Source organism: Panthera uncia, chromosome B4, assembly GCF_023721935.1.
Source record: "Panthera uncia isolate 11264 chromosome B4, Puncia_PCG_1.0, whole genome shotgun sequence".
Taxonomy (NCBI): domain Eukaryota; kingdom Metazoa; phylum Chordata; class Mammalia; order Carnivora; family Felidae; genus Panthera; species Panthera uncia.
Genome location: NC_064809.1, coordinates 63,097,256 through 63,114,347, shown reverse-complemented (window position 1 = coordinate 63,114,347; position 17,092 = coordinate 63,097,256). Strand labels below are relative to the sequence as shown.

Below are 17,092 nucleotides of genomic sequence, written 5' to 3'. Positions count from 1 at the left end.
TGTAATCATAGTTATTTCCTAGCTGCTCTCAGGCTTTTAAATGCAAAGAAACTTGATAAGTCTTTAATGCTTTTTGTTTTACTTTCTCAGTCATGGCAGATTTTTTACTCCTCTAACTTACTTATTACTATGTTTTTACATACATTTAGTAACATAAAACCATGAAATAAAAACTATGTAAGACAGAATACTTTATATTCTTTTAAATATGGAAGAGGAAGTAGAATGTAAGAGGTTTTTTTTTTTCCCTTCTTCTTTTTTTTTTTTTTTTTGGTCACTGTGGAAAAATCTTTATTTTAAGAAAAAAATTTAGTTAACAAAAAAGTTTAACAAGTTTCACTTAACAAAATACACCCAAAAGGAAATCACAGTACAAAGAAAGTTTCAAGTCAAGGCCTCACCAATTCCTATGGTATTAGTAATGTGTCTCAATTTTCAAAACTAACTTATTTTTAAAAGTTTAAACTTAACCTAAAAGATTTTAAATAAAAGTAAACTAGAATGAACAAACATGAGAAATGTTCCTCTTTAATTAGGGATCTAGCACCTTGAGTTTTCCAAAAAAGTATGTCTCCCCAATGTGTTCACAGTGATGTGGTATAAAAGATCCATTTAATGTACTCAAAACTAATTTAACTCAGATAACATCATTCTGAAGTACACCACCAAAGTGTTAATTGAGAAAAGCTGAAAATAGTTTTAGTTTACTCAAAGCACATGCTAGAAGAAAGCTTATATGACAAAACACTGAAGAGGTAATTTTTTAATCCAGATTTCACAAACTCATGGTGCAAAGTGGGTCCCACAGCTTCTGTAGGAGGTCAGTCTTAAGGCTGACTCATTCTGCAAGAAAAGCAGAATCCTTTTTCCCCCCAGTTGGTTTCAGAAGTGAATTATCTATAAATATGTCCAAACATACATCCAATTTTGGGCTCCGTGCAATCTCTGTAACACTCTGATGTTCTGAGACTTTCAATGTTTGTCTCTATTCTTGAAAGAATCATAGACTGGATGAAAAGTAATCACTTAATTTGGATCTTTGATTCACCATGTAATCATAGATATAAGTGCAGCAATGCGATTAGGGGAAGAGGAAATTTAAGGAAACATGACCGTGTTTTCAATACCAGTTGAAATGTATCCAGTACTGCATACTGGAACTCTACAAAGTGATTACTGCCTGTACTTAACAAAATTCCTCATGAATCAGCCCCATCCTCAAGAGAAAAGAGCCCACTTGCTAATGGAAGGCTGGAGTTCCCATTTAGACAATCCCTGAAACCTTGATAATCTCTCTTCTGCTGTTTAGACATGTCTCAGGTTTGCAGATTTGGAAGTGTGCTGGTATTTCAGAGCAGCAGCACTTCATTCTTCTGCAGTGAAAACTTCTCTGAGGGTCAGAACTACTGATAAGTTCTCCCCGTTGCCAGAACCAGTCACTCAGTGAGTCAGGCTCTGAGTGAGGATTCAGGTCAGGAACCTCCAAGCACAGCAAAACACCTTCTTCCCTTGGGTTTGAATGGCTGGGGCCCAAATCCCACCATAAAGTCGGAAAACCATGGCACTCAAAGCCAAGTCCTCTATACTTTTAATTCATGCTTGAAATGCCACCTTCTAATCCTCAGAGCAGTCCCCTAGCAGTTCCCTAAGTAATGCCAGGTTCAGTAGAGATTTGCTGTGGGAAACCAAAGTACTGGCTGGCTATTTCTTCAAATTTTCCCAGCCTGCTGGATCTCCCCTAACTGTAAGATCACCAATTCCCTGATTCCCTGGGTAGATTCCTGCCAGAATGAATTATTCTCTTTTGAAAGTCTGAACTTCAAGCTTTTATGGTTACTAAGTCCAAGTATCCAGGATGAATTCATATGAGCTTCAGAACTACACTATAGGTACAACAGAACAAAAAGGAACAGAAGTGCTCTATGAGTCTCCAGATCCTGGGGTATCAGAACCATCAGAGTGAGGATTGGTACTTAACCCTCTGATCTGTGACCTTCTGAAGGTTCTCAATTTTCACCATGACACAGGTCTTTGTAGGATAAATGGATGACAGTCTTCTAAGGCAGATATTTCAAAATCCGACAGCATGCTGTTTCCCAGAGGTTCACACGTCAGGTAGCTATGATCCATTGTAGTGGTTCTCATTGTTTTTTCCCCTCTAAACATGGTTAGGTTAGAGAGATGGATGCTAGAACTCTAGCCTTCTTTCCAGTTCAATAAAGCATGCAAAAAAGAATCACTCCTTCCAGAAGTCCTGGTTTCTAGAGGCCACTAGAAAGGGGGCTCTAAATGGCCCCCTTCATGTATCCTCCACTGTGTCAGGAGAATCATTACCTTTTCTACCCTGCCTCTTCTGAATATTCTCTCCATCAAAGTCCAACAAGTCCCACAAATGCAGAGACACTGAAGGACTGACAGTTGATGCTTCAACATTTAGCATGGAATAATAAGCATCAATAAACACTGTGCACCCAAAAGAAGGGCGGAGGGAGGAAGTGTTAGGGGAGAACCTTTTCCTACAAGTCTCAAAACCCTGGCTTGAATTCAACAACTTCATTCTCTGAGCACCCTGTAAATCTGAAGAGGCAAAGTAACTTACTGAATTTTTACCGTCTCAAAACCACTATCCTAGACACTACGGAGGAATCAAAAGGGAAGACATCATTCTTGCCTTTTAAGAGCTTCTACTACTTCTCTTATGCCAACCAGATTCCCAGAGGTCTATAGTATTCACTTGGGAAAGATCCTCAGAATTATTCTGTCCTACAACTCCTTCCAATGCTTGTAGAAAGCTGTGTGAATGAATCTCTCACCTGGCTTGTAGCTCCAGTGTTCTCTCTTTTCCAGATACCTGGAAAGTGTGTGGATACTCTTCATTGTGGGTCTCTACAATTTTCATTCCATCGATGCCAACCCTGGTTCGAACTGTGAATTTAGAGCCCACCAAGCTGAATCTTGGTACACAATACAGCAACATGTTGTTGAACTGCAAGGAGACAGAACACACATCAACAAGTAAGAAAACAAAGAAGAAAGAGGAAAGTGACCAATACGAAAAGTAGCCCTAGGCAAAAATTCCAAGGAATTTCTAGGGAATATCATACTTTCTATGTGAGCAAAATTATTGAAATACTATATTGAGATTTTAGGCCTATATCAAAATTACCCTATTTTAAAATTTATAACATATTTCTCTTTATTGGTTCATAATAATTAATTATTAATGTTTTTATTTATTTTGAGAGAGGGGAAGGAGCAAAGGGAGAGAGGGAGAGAGGGAGAGAGGGAGAGAGAGAGAGAGAGAAAATCCCCAGCAGGCTTCACACTGTCAGTGCAGAGCCTGATGTGAGGCTTGATCTCACAAATTGCAAGATCATGACCTGAGCCAAAATCTAGAGTTGGACGCTTAACCAACTGAGCCACTGGGTGCCCTTCATAGTTTATTGATATTTAAGTAAATCAATCATCATTTGTACTATTAAGAAAATTAGTTCAATTAAATTCAGCAATAATTTATTAAGGACTTTCCACATACCAGGACCTGAAATTCTCAACCACATAAGTTGAAGCCCTTAGGCATCAAAATTTCTAATTGTTGTGTCTTACAAAGCAAGTCTACAATAGTTATTAGAGAAAAAGAGTAATTTTTAGCAATTATTTTTGTGTGTTTAATATTAGGTTAAAAAAAACCCAAATTATTACTTTAGAACATGTGGGGTTAGCACACTAAGCCCTACATAAAAATCGAAGTTACTGTTTTATATTGGCCCACATCTTAAGAATTTGTCATGTATGAATAGAGAAGTCATCTATTTTGGCAAAAAGTTTTTAAAGATCTGCTTTACCAGATCTGCTTTTAAAATGAAGGACCTTCTGGGTACCTGGGTGGCTTAGTCAGTTAAGCGTCCAACTTTGGCTCAGGTCATGATCTCATGGTTTGTGAGTTCGAGCCCCGCATTGGGCTCTCTACTGTCAGCTCAGAGCCCGCTTCAGATCCTCTGTCTCCCTCTCTCTCTGCTCCTCCCGACTCGTGCTTTCTCTAACTCAAAAATAAACATTTGAAAAAAATTTAAGTAACATGAAGGACTTTATTTTGAAAACTGAATCAAACTTTGTATAATACCTCATTTCTAGTCAACAATGAACTACCCCTGCTAATCAGGACCAAGCAGTAAGTTTGGGGAGGCATTTAATTCACTTTTGAGTATATTAAAACATACAGAAAGAGGAAAGACTAAATACTTAGGTTAATCTGTAGGCAGATTCCTAAAGAAGGTCCATACTTACCTTCTTTCTTCCTATTATTGTCTCTTACACCGTTTCTAGAGTCACATATATTTTTGGAAGACAAGGGCAACTGGGGACTATGCACTACATAACTTCTCCTGTCTCAGGATAATTATCTCTAAAAGTCACAGGTTGTTAAGAGGATTAAATGAAGAAAACTGTCCTGTTGAACCAGGTCCCATTTGGCTCCACCTAAGCCATCAAGACAAGAAATCCTGATGGGTTCTGAAAACATTTCAACCTGTTTATGTGACACTGTCCATTGTACTCATTCTGAAAGCAAATTTCTCATCGGTTGTTCCTTGTGCATTATTATGCAACATCCTGTAACCAGCATCATAAATTTCATTTCCTCAATGGAAATAAAAGGGCACTAAATACACTTTAACAGATGCATCTCAGCACCACATTTCACATTTACATTTCTAGAAGAGAACCCTAATGACCTATGCCCTATTATTAACAGTCCACTGTGTTCTAAGTATGGCAATCACTAGCCTCATTGCAGTACACAGGACTTAGGGATTTGAAAACACTCTGAAAGGCTCTCATCACCATCCAGCTTGGTTAATGCAACAGCTTGCTGCTGTTTGTGTTAACATTTCTCTCTATCTTGTACGAAGGCCATCTCAGGAGTGGATTTGGTCCAGGCTGTAAACAGTGCAGCAGGAAGGGGAGAGCCGCCGACATGCACAGGGCTCAACTTTCAAGACAGCAACAACAGCCTCATTTTCTGCAAATTGAGTGACAAATGTAATGTCATGCCATAAAATTTCTGAGTTATCTGATGCTGTACCCAGTTCACTTTATAAAGTTCAGCAAAGTCTTCTTATTTTATAGAAACACCGTCCATGAATGTGGAAATTCTTGGCATTTGGTTTTTGCAGTTAACACTCATGCAAGATGACAGACTGTTTTATGAACGATGTTTCTCTTTCTGTTTTACACTTGCAAGATTATGTTTCCCTTCTTATATAGTCTTCCTAATTGGGGCTTTACGTTCTCAATGGTCAATAACTGTTTTATCACCCTTCTAGAACTCATGTCACAATCTAATGCTCATCAATAAAGACCTTTTTTCTTCTTTCTTACAGCTGAAAGTAAGAGCTCTTGACAGACATAAAATAGCGCTTACGAAGTAGCAGATGCCATATTATGTACAGGAATTAGGTAGTCACTCTTGTTCCCTCTGTGAACCCTGCTCCTTTGGTGAAAGCCGTTATCACCTTGCCTCTGGGTTTCTGCTGGTGCTGAAGAAGAAGTGATAGCAAGTGCAGCACCAAGTAGATTGACTTTCCCTTTCGGTGCAGGAGATCCCTTGTTATCCATGGCCACAGCTCAGAAGTCGTTATGGACATGTAATCTCTGGCTGGTGAGCAAGCTCCAGAAGTGCTAAGCTAGAAGCCAGTCTCAATTTTATTAAAAACACAGGACGAGTCCCCCTTCTTGATCTCCAGTGTCCTCAACTACTCATATTAAGTCTCTTAAAATGTGTATTTAACTGAAACAATTCAATTTCATGTCTCGCCAGTGACAGTTTCATTCCAGTTTGTTTTAAAAGGTAAAAGAAAAAAGTACATTATTGGAGAAAATTTCCAGTGCCTGCTCTGTATTCAAAGTTTAAATAAGTCATGGAATGGCGGAGGGAAATCAAAACCTGTCCAGCTACAGGCAAATAAAGGCTAGAACTCCAAAGGGCCAAGAATAAAAACCTCCCGGGTCATTCTGTAGGATAGCTTAGTGATTTTTTTTTTAAACATTCAGATATCAGGTGTGGTTATATAATTTAGTCAACAGAATACACTGCAGTAATACAAACAAGTATGGTGTGGAGGCAAGAAAACGTGCAAACACATGAAGGTCAGCTGAATGTTGAAATCAGATTCTAAATGCAATTTGGCTTTTTTAGAGAAATGTAATAATACCACCAGAGAAGGACACAGAAAACTAGCCCTCATATTCTTTCTAGAGACAAAAATAAGAAAGGTTGCTGAGGTTACTATGTATAAAAAACCAAAATGCTCTATGCAAAGCAAAGTGTGCTGGCAAGAGGAGGGTGCGCGACAAGAACAGTGCAGGGGATGGAGGTGGGTGGGCGTGCTGGGATCAAGAGAACGGACCTACAGAGATGCTTTTAAGATGGTCTTCACAAGACGAATGCGGCTTTCCAGTAACTCTTGTTCTAGGACTCCATTCTCCGGGGAGGCAACGGCAAGAGAGGTTTGATAGCTTATAATAAGTGGAACGAGATGGGTCCTTTCTTCAAAGACACTATGGCTGTAGTTCCCCAAGGCTCCTTGCCATCTGTCCTCCAAATAGCTGCTTAATTTGGCTCTGCACCAAGATATTCAACCTAAAACTATTTCCAGGATAATTCTCAAATGTGAAGATTAAACCAAGGCAATTGGTTAGACACAGAGCTAGAAGCTTAAGTATTGAAACTGTAACAATCATGCAGAAGAAGGGAAAGGAAATTACCTAAGCACCTAAAAGAAGGGGAAAGGCAGAGGGAAGACATTGGTAGAGGGAAGACATTAACTCCCAGGCATTTTGCCCCAAATAGTATATTAAGCATGTCTTTTTAATCTGTTTTTTTTTTTAAGTTTATTTATTTATTTAGAGAGAGAGCAAGTGCACATGAGCAGGGTAGGGGTAGAGAGAGGGAGAGAGAGAATCCCAAGCAGGATCCATGCTGTCAGTGCAGAGCCCAATACGGAACTCGACTGTCATGACTTGAGCCAAAATCAAGAGTCAGACACTTAACTGACTGAGCCACCTAAGCGTCCCTAATCTGTATTTTTGATGCTTTGACATCTTGGGGCTTTGCTGACAATGGAGGGATTTGTCCTTCTTCGGGTTATCCACTTGCTAGAAGTAGTAAATGAGTGACCTACATGCATGCTTTTCATATGGAAACCAACCAATCCAGAGGCCATACCCTAACCACCTCCTTTTTTGAGCTTTTACACCCTGGGCCAGTATTCCCCTGCCCTAATCACTCAGACAACAGCCAGTATATACCCCAGAGCCTGATGGAATTATGTAAACTAGCAAATCCTAAGTCTGTTTATTTTGTCTTGCCCATTCCTTCTCACTGAACCCATAATAAACACTCTTGCTCACATTTTCTGTTTGGTTCCTCTGTCTCCTTATGGACTCTGATGCTTTCTTGTGTAACCCCCCCCCCCCCCCCCCCCATGGTATGGCAAGCCTCTCCTTTGAGGAATCTCTGCGTATAATGATCTTTTTCATGGCAATTTTCTCCCGATCTAGTGGTCTCACTGTACCTAAACAACAATCATACATTTCAAAATAATTAGAGCTCAGAACCCTGACATGGCATCACAAGTCCTAGATTTACATTTTTAGCTCTCTGTATGATCTCTCAGTGGTAAAGTATTTTTGTTGATCTCAAATGAAGATTTTGGAGTTAATTTGGATAGTATCTATAAATCTTATAAAGTTATAGAGATATAATTCATATACCATAAAATTTACCCCTTTAAAATGACAATTCATGGTTTTTGGTATAGCTATAAATTGTGCAAGCATCACTGCTATCTACTCCCAGAACATTTCATGACTCCAAATGGAAACTCTGTCCATTTCCTTTTCCCCACCAGCCCTAGGCAACCTCTACTTACATCCTGCCTCTCTCCATTGCCTACTCTGGACATTGCATATAAATGAAAGCATACAGTATGGGCTTCTGGGAATGGCTTCTTTCACTTGTCAAAGTGCTTTCAAAGTTCATTCATATAGCATGTATCAGTGTTCTATTCCTTTTTACTGCCATATAACATTCCATTGCATAGATATACCACTATATCCGTATGTCCACATATTTTGGCTATTATGAATAATTCTGCATAAGCATTCACATACAAGTTTTGTGTAGACATGTTTTCAATCTTCTTGAGTTGTATACAAACTTGGAAGAGCTGCTAGGTAATAAATATGGTGACCAAATGTTCTTTTTGAAAAATGAGAGATACTGAATACTACTATGCATGGTAATTAGTTCCTATAAGTTTTCCTATCAAAGGAGGCTGTAACCAGAGGGAAAAAAAACCCTGTAAGCTCCCAAATAAACTCATAGTATGGCTGATGAGAGGACTGTCCTGCACCAGAAAGTCAGATGTGAGTAACATCCTGAGAAGGTATCGTGGGCCATTCACTGGGCAAGCCTCATGACCAATGTGTCTGGTTTCTTGGACGATAATGACAATCACAACAATAGCTAACATTTACTAGCTATTACTCAGTGTTAGCTTATTGTTACTCCACATTAGCTATTATTCTGATTATTATCACATCATTAGATATAGAAAGGAACTGGAATTAACAGAGACTAAAAACATAATGGCCTGGATGCCCCAGGAAGTGCTCTTAACATTTGAGATAAGCCCCAGACTAAATGTCATTTCCAGGAAGTAAAGGAAAGGACAGGGACTGCCTCCAATGTAAAGGAACTATGTGGCAAACTCATGCATTTTTCAGAGATATTTTAGGCATAAGCTTCACAACCTTGAGTATATACTTCCTCAAACTGGAAAGATTAAAGTAGTGATCAGAGAGGATTCGAAAGAGAACACTTGTCAGAAAATGGTACTCATTAGCCTCTAAGAACTGAAGGAAAGAGTGAATCTGAAACTAGGAAAATTTGAGAAAACATACCCTGCCCCCACAACTGATGGCTAAGATCATCATAGACAAGTTGTCATCAACTGTAGGTTACTGAAGTAACTGACACATGGTAAGTACACAGAAAATTTATTTTTAAAATACTTTAAGATTTGAGTCCTTGAAGGAACAAGTTTCAGTTACTAAAGGACATTGTCTTATGTGGAATCCTAACAGTGTTGACTAAACCAGATTAGACAGAACTGCTTTGGTGAGCACACAAGCATCCTACTTTTCCAAGATGTACAGAACCACGTCTCTGAATTACTGTTACGTGACCAGCTCACACTAGAATACTCACTAAGAAAAGGTAGCGTTCTTGTGCTGATGTGTTCCGAGCAGCGAGTTTCAGGATCTGTCCTTCTTTTATGAGTTCGTTTGAAGGATTGACAATGTCTTCTTCCTCTCCCAACATTTCATAAATCTCTAAGAGTTTCTTTAGATTCTCCTAGGAAATGAAAACAAAATACAGCAAGACCAAATAAAGGGAGGTTTTACTTTCGTGCCTTTAATCATACAATGACCTTAGCTAAAATCCAAATAATGCAGAAGGGATTGGGACTAAGCACAAATTTGGTATAAAATGTGTCAGTTCCGAGCAAATTGAAACAGGGGGGAAAAGAGGACAGGATTATTCCACATAACACTGAACACTTTATAAATAATCTTTTTTTTGTTCACCTTTACCAATTCATTTTGGTCCAAACCTACAGATAACATTAGGCTATATTATTGACAATTATCTAACTAGAAGATTTCCAACTCCTTTGAAAATTACTTACCATTTTTCTTATTGCACTATTAGAATGGCTTGCTGCCGTAGATATAATCTCAAGTGATTCTAAATGGGAAAAAAGAAAAGTAAATAAATGTGTTTTGTCATTACGACGCTACTAGATAGTTGAATAACGTAACGTTATAGTAAGAAGAAACCTGAGACTGTACATCTGACACCAAAAGCAGGGGCAACTTCCATTTACAAAATGAATACTTTCAGAACTTCATTTGTGAGCAGATTATTTGGAACTTGAAGGATACTTCCTCGTAAATAGTCATACACATTTTTATATATGACCCAGATAACGGACCTTCAAAATTAACAATTACCATGTACACTAGATTGGCATAAGGCACTTCGCCACATGCTTTCAAATATATTACGTCACTCAACTCTTCCACAACCTTGAATGGAGAGTCTGTTAGCTCCACTCGGCAGATGAAAGGAATGGCGAGTGATGTGGCTTGGCCAAGGTCACACAACTATGATACTGTAGGGACACACTGGAACCTACATCTTCTGATTCAATGTCCTACAACATTTCAGCAGTACTATTTTATTAGTTTTATAAGCAAATTAACCACCACGCATAACCAACTTTCTTTGGTGAAACATATTCACAGTTCTATTCTTGGTCGGGCAAAGGGGAATCAGCTGATGACAATGCTGAAGGAAGGCTCTGCTGCGGAGGCAGTGGGAGAGGTGGGAACAGGAGCCATCTGGTGTGGGCAAGGTAGGAGCCCCAGTGCTGCTGGGGAAGGGCTCTGGAGGCTGAGGCCTCCTGGAGGATCAACCCCAGGGAATGCCCTCAATCCTAAATCATGTCCTGCTCTTTCTTTTTTATCTTAGGAATACCACAGCCTGCTTAATTCTGTTACCACAACAACCTCATTACTTCTGGATCCAATTCTCTTCTTTGTTCCGTGGCTGAACAGAATGCACTTTTGTTGCTTTCTCCTCTCTTTTGGGTCTCTAAAAGCACTTCTGTGATTTCCTTACAATATTAGTTTAAGGAGCAATGGGAAAGCAAAGAGAGAAATAAAATGCCCTATACAGTGTTGCTAACGGTCTCATTTTTGACCCTGCCACCTTAGGGCAAGTCTAAGTCTTTGAGTTTAGAAGACACTGAATTTTTATTTAGATTTTGGAGAACTATCCTGATTGGGGAATGCTGTGCATGTCACACAGGCTCCAAGGTAGAGGGAAACAAAATAGCCTGGGATCAGCAGTTTGAGGAAGAGTAGCAGTCATCCCACCCTTAGTCCTACCACTAATTCTGTCGCCAAAACCAACCACTTAGCCCAGAGGAGTGTGTAGTGGGCATGAAGCGGAAAACAGAAGAAGTCAAGTCAGGATAATTCTAAACCGTAAAGGGAGAAAGGGAAGAAGAGAAGTTCCTGTGGTCACTGACTCACTTGGATGGCAGGAGAAATGCATCAGAGAAAGCCTGTGTTCAAAAAAAGACCCAGGTGCCGAGACCAAAGATTGTGTTCTGTGTTCTCATCTCTTGCCAGGGTTCATTTATAATAAAGACAAGCAATTATTAGCAAAGTACCAATGTTTCAAGATTGTACAGCAGCACTGTTAGTACTTGACCCTAAGCCATCCCTATCTCTTAAATTTTCATTCTTCCCTTCAGTTACCTGATTTTTTTTTTTAATTAAAAAATTTTTTTTTCAAGTAAGCTATACACCCAACGGGGGACTTGAACTCATGATCCCTAGATCGAGAGTCGCATGCTTTGATTTTTTGAAAGAACCTGAGAAAGCTAAAGTATTGAAACTCCTGAGTCTTAAAAAAAAAATCATTCATTAGGAACCAGTGAAAAAATAAAAGGCAACTGGAGGAATAGGAATAAAGTTTTCCTGAGAAAATGTTAACTGACACTAAAAAGCATCACTTTCTCTTCTCTTTCAGGGTAGGTAGAGCCAAGTTTGCTTAGGTTATTTTTACACAGTAAATGTCATGTTAGCTTTCTTGGTATGTATCAACCTATCTAATTAACCAGCAGCACCAGTAATTCTGAATGGTTGTGTTCTTTCTGTGAGAAGGTAATTGTGTATTGCTATTCCAGATGTCTCTAAGACTACTGTTTCAGATTTCTGAGTTAATGATTAACATGAAATCAGCATGAGAAATGTGATTTGCCTTTCTCTAAACCTGGGATCTGGGCTCAGAAGTGCTTGCCTAATCGAGCTGTTGATGACAATTTCCGATGAGGCTATTTTTGGGCAGCAATATCTTCCTAAGTTGGCTGTGAGACCTATCTCTCTCTTTAACCACAAGCCTTCCTGGCCACTTGATTACCCCAGAGCAGAAAGGGGGTGGGGGAGGAGCATTTACTTTTAGCATCGTTCCAGTCTGGAGAGTCAGGGGGCAACTTCCTTAGGTAGTCCTTGAGGAGCATCTCATACCGGGGGATCCGTTGAACAGGTTCTAGCATGTGGTGCTGCAAAGTCAAGCTCCCGCACACCTTCTGTCTCTATAATGAGAGAGGTTTTTTAAAGAAAGATTTAAAAATTAAGTTGGCCAATCTAAAAACGGTCATACGGAACTTTAATCGTGGACAGGATTTCCCTACAAAGCGTGCTCTGTGGATCACCTGCATTAGATTGATCTAAGGCACTATTAAAATGCAAATTCTGAACCCCACCCCAATAATGAAACCACAATCTTTGAGGCTCAGGCCTGGGAAGATGCATTTGAAAACATCCCAGTTTCTTACACCATGTTAGTTTGAGGCCCACCAAACTAGAGTAAGAACAGAAAGAAAAGTCAAGTAGAATTTTAAGGAAGAAAATTCTCAGATTGCTGGCAACCACTTCAATCAGTCACTAGAAAGGCTTGTGTGGTCATGTTATTGAATCAGACTCCAGAGATTTTTAAAAGATGCATGTATTTAATGAGGTTCACTAGGCCCAACTGCGTTAAATGACTTTGGACTCAGCAGAAACTGTTTAATATCAAGGCTACCATAAATGTCATTTCCTTTGAACTTAAAGACTCCACAGAGAAGAATGACAAGATCTGAGTGTCTTAGTATCTGTCACAAAATTTTAATTTTTCATTAGGTCACGGCAGTCTTTTCCATTAGAAACTGAACCCTGTAAATAGATCTCCTTTTCTTACAGCAAAATTGAGTCTATATAGCCTTTGCTTTCAATAAGCTGTTAAGACAGGGAAAAGATTACTTGAAAAATAAGACATGTTCTTGTTCATATTAAACAAACCAGGAATCCAATTAAAATAGTTATTAGACTCTTACCATGATCAAGGCACTGCAGGGTATAAAAGTTGTCTTAAGACATGATGTTTGCATTCAAAGCAAACAAGAAACTAAAGCATTCACAGACAAGAGAGCATTCAACATGAACTCTGATAAGGACAGCTGCTGGTGCAAAGGGCAGTGAAGACCGGGGTCGAAGGGCAGGAAGAGGGACCTTGGAGAACAACAGTCAGGCATGAAACATGTTGAGTTTTGTTGGCAATAAGATATGTATGGGGAAACAGGGGCTGAGGAAGAACAGGTAATATGGGGTAATTAAGTCAAGGTGAATTATTTAGACTTGCTTCATCTAATGCAGGTTTTCGTGTAGGAGAGCAATAGCATTAGATTTGAGATGTGTTAACATTAACTTACTGCAGTGTGACTTAACTTACTGCAGTGGGGAGATGTGGGGATATTAGTTTGGAAGGGATTACTGTAGACCAGGAAAAAAGTATAGAGTCTGAAATCACCATGGAAGCTGAGGAAATCATAACTTTACTTAATAAAGTGTAGAATATTGATGTTATAAGTTTAGTCATCTCATTTGATTTTCTCCAAGCCTATAATATATAATATTATATATCCATGAAATATAGAAAATATTACCGATCCCCACATTTTTACATGAAGAAACTGTGGCTCAGAGAAGTTAAAGTCATCCAAGGTCCCATGACTAAGTGGCAAACTAGAATCCTAAATTCAGTTGATTCCCAGTCCACTACTCTTTTCAACACCTCAACAATGCCTCATAATAGGGAGAAGACTGATATTTCAGAGATAGAATTTTAAAGATTTCATAAAACAGTAATGGCCACTACCACCACCATCATTTAGTGAACACTTACTATGCAGTAAGCATACTAAACATCTTCAGTATACTGTTTCACAGGCAAATTAATGCACAGAGGATGAGGAAAAGTGACGAAAGATAAAGTTAACTTATCAAACTCTGGTGAACGAGAAAATATTTGTTCTAATAATCACATAACCACAAGCTACTCTGTATAAGGCACAAAAAATCAAGATGGAAAAAGTACTTGGGCGCTAAAGGCAGGAATGGAACATGTTGACTTTGTTTTGATAGCAAAATGTCGATACAGAGTTGTGTAACCAGCATTCAACAAGGTGCAATGACAGTTTAGAGGCAGGAAATAGACTAGAAAAATGACCCTACAGGCATCTGTAGGACATGATGGTTAAAGCCTCAGGAACATGTGACATCACAGAGGGTGTGGAGGTTGAAAAGAATGTGAAGGGCCACATTCTTGTACTCTGTCCACATTTCAGTATAAGTAAAAGGGGCTAGTAAAAGAATCAAAGGAGCCAGTATTCAGAAAGGTAGATGAGTGCTTAATGATGAGAGAAGAAAAAGAAAGAGTAAATGGGAAGAGGCAGGACTTTTGGTTATGGCTGAGAGAGCAGACTAGCAAAATCCCCCCTGGAAAACTCAACTAGAAAGGGGGATAAAACTGATAAAACGACCATTTTGGTACTTTGGAGACTGATGAAAGGCATAGAACGATCTGAAAAGTATTTATGCTTTGAAAATTGTTGACCTTTGGGTAAGAACAGTGAGAATCTGTGGCATTCTGGCCTGAGGCCGTACCCATTCCTCCCCTAACAAAGGAAGTTTCAATGACCGAAAGGTTCAGCAGGGGTGGGACTGGCAGTGTCTCTGGTAAAGTTCAAGAGGGCTCATATTATTAGATTTGGAATGGTGGGCGAGGCACACATCCAGGAACACTGTTGGTGAAAGTGAATAGTTCTGAGGTGGCTAAGTGGAGAAGACCAATGGCTTCACTGGGCTGAAGCTGTGGTTGTGTGTTGGGGAAGGGGAGCAGATAATTTTCTTGGCTGAGGCTCTGTAGATGATCAGCAGAGACTGAAAACAGCTTGACTCAGCACAGTCTCCTGGCCACCCTGAGGCTGTGAACTCGTCCTGAGGAGATGTAAAAGGGTCCAGTGGACTTGAAAATGGTCAGATCTTTAAATGTGCTCCCCTATGCATAGACAGGTCCATCAGCAGAGGACAGAAGCGTACTGGCTCTAGGTAGTTAATCATCTCTGTTCAATAACTGTTTGACCCCTAACCTACACAGACATAGGGGTAATCCCTACAAAGCTGGGATCACATACACACACATGGATATTAAACAAAAAAACTGAATAGAGACATTGGCAACAGCATACCAGAAGAGAGACAGATTTTATAGATTTAGTATAAGCAAGTTACTAAACAAACGAAAGTAACCAAAGCCACTTTCAGTGGGGGAAAGCAAAATCTGGAGTTGCTACAATAGGTTATCTAAAATGTCCAGTATTCAACAACAACAACAACAACAACAACAACAACAACAAAAAAAAAAGAGACAGAGAATAGTAAACTGTTACCTATACTGAAGAAAAAAGGCAATCAAAAGAAACTGTCTCTGAACACAGATACTGGATGTGGGCGACAAAGACTTCAGCGTAGCTATTATAAAAACATTCAAAGAATTAAAGGAAATTGTATTTGAAAAACATGAAAAGTGTAACAATAATGAATGCACAAATAGCAATTTTCAAGGAGGAAACAGGTGTTATAAAAAGAACCAATGGAAATTCTGGAGTTGAACCATATAATAGCCGGGATGAAAAATGCACTGCAGGGACTCAACAGCAGATTCCAGATGGCAGAAGAAAAAATCACAGTGCCTGGGTGGCTCAGTCAGTTGAGTACCAGACTTTGGCTCAGGTCATGATCTCATGCATCAGGCTTGCTGCTATCAGCACAGAGCCTGGTTCGGATCCTCTGCCCCTGTCTCTCTGTCCCTCCGCTGCTCACTCTCACTGTCTCTCTCAAAAATAAATATTAAAAAAAAGAAAAAAAAGAAAAAAATGAATTCAAAGAAAGATTAATAGAAATTATACAATCCGGAGAACAGAAAAAAGACTGAAGAAAAATGAATAGTCTCAGAAACTTGTAGAATAACATCAAGAACACCAACATATGTGTACTTGGAGCAAATTATTTGAAGAAATAATGGCTGAAAACTTCTCAAATTAATTAAAAAAAACCCCTACACATCCCAGAAATTCAATCCTAAGCAAGATAAATATAGAAAGATTTACATTAGATACATACTGTTGAAAGAAAAAAGCAAAGAGATAAATTTGAAAATAGCAAGAGAAAAGCAATTCAGCACATACAGGAAATAATATAATTAATAACTTCCCATATGAAACAACAGAGGACAGAGTACAGTGAATGACATTCATTTTGCTGAAAGAAAAAAAAAAACCTATTAACCCAGATTCTGTATCTAGCAACACTATCAATTCAGTAGTGAAGAAAAAAATAAAGATTTTCCCAAAAAAAGACCAAGAAAATTTGTTACTATCCAATCTCTGCCTTGTAAGAAACATTTATCACTCTTTCTTTTAAAAATTTTAAAGTTTATTTATTTTTGAGATACAGAGAGTGTGTGTGTGAGCAGTGGAGGGGCAGGGGGGGAGGGGCACAGAATCCAAAGCAGGCTCCAGGCTCTGAGTTGTCAGCACAGAGCCCGATGTGGGGCTCAAACTCACAAACCATGAGATCATGGCCTGAGCCGAAGTTGGATGCTTAATTGACTGAGCCACCCAGGTAACCCAAAACATTTAACACCCTTTGTAGAAAGGAACTTACTCTAGAAATGGTAAATATATGGGTTAATAATTTTTTTTGGTACATTTTTTCTTATATCATCTCTTCTTTCAAAGATACAAAATTATATAAAATAATATCACTGTATTATTGAATTTAAAACCTATATAAAGGTAATGTATATGATACTAAAAGCATGGAGCATGGAGGAACTGAGCTACGATGGAGCAAAATGCCTGTATTTTATTAGAATTAATATTAGCATTAACCTGAAGTAGATTGTGGTAAATTAAGATGCATATTATAATTCCTCCAACAAACAGTAGAAAAAAAACATTCAAAATTTAGAGGAATTAAAATGGTAAATAAAAAATATTTGTATAGCACAAAAGAAAGCAGAGAAAGAGCAGCAGAATCCTCACCCCAAGGACCTTATGTGATCTCAAGAATT

At 38.8% G+C, this 17,092-nt stretch overlaps 1 protein-coding gene across 8 annotated transcripts in view; it reads right to left on the bottom strand.

Moving 5' to 3' along the window:
- The window catches only part of FGD4 (FYVE, RhoGEF and PH domain containing 4), a 285,834-nt gene that overhangs the window by 89,269 nt on the left and 179,473 nt on the right, over window positions 1-17,092 (bottom strand). For all 8 annotated transcript variants that reach the window (XR_007456626.1, XM_049625260.1, XM_049625259.1 and 5 more), the window contains 4 exons: window positions 12,092-12,230; window positions 9,753-9,811; window positions 9,272-9,418; window positions 2,814-2,986 (listed from right to left, as the gene is read on the bottom strand). Coding sequence is in view for 7 of the 8 variants with exons in the window: in XM_049625260.1 (XP_049481217.1) it covers window positions 2,814-2,986; window positions 9,272-9,418; window positions 9,753-9,811; window positions 12,092-12,230 (518 nt within the window). In the remaining variant the exon portion in view is untranslated. The remainder of the gene's footprint in view (window positions 1-2,813; window positions 2,987-9,271; window positions 9,419-9,752; window positions 9,812-12,091; window positions 12,231-17,092) is intronic.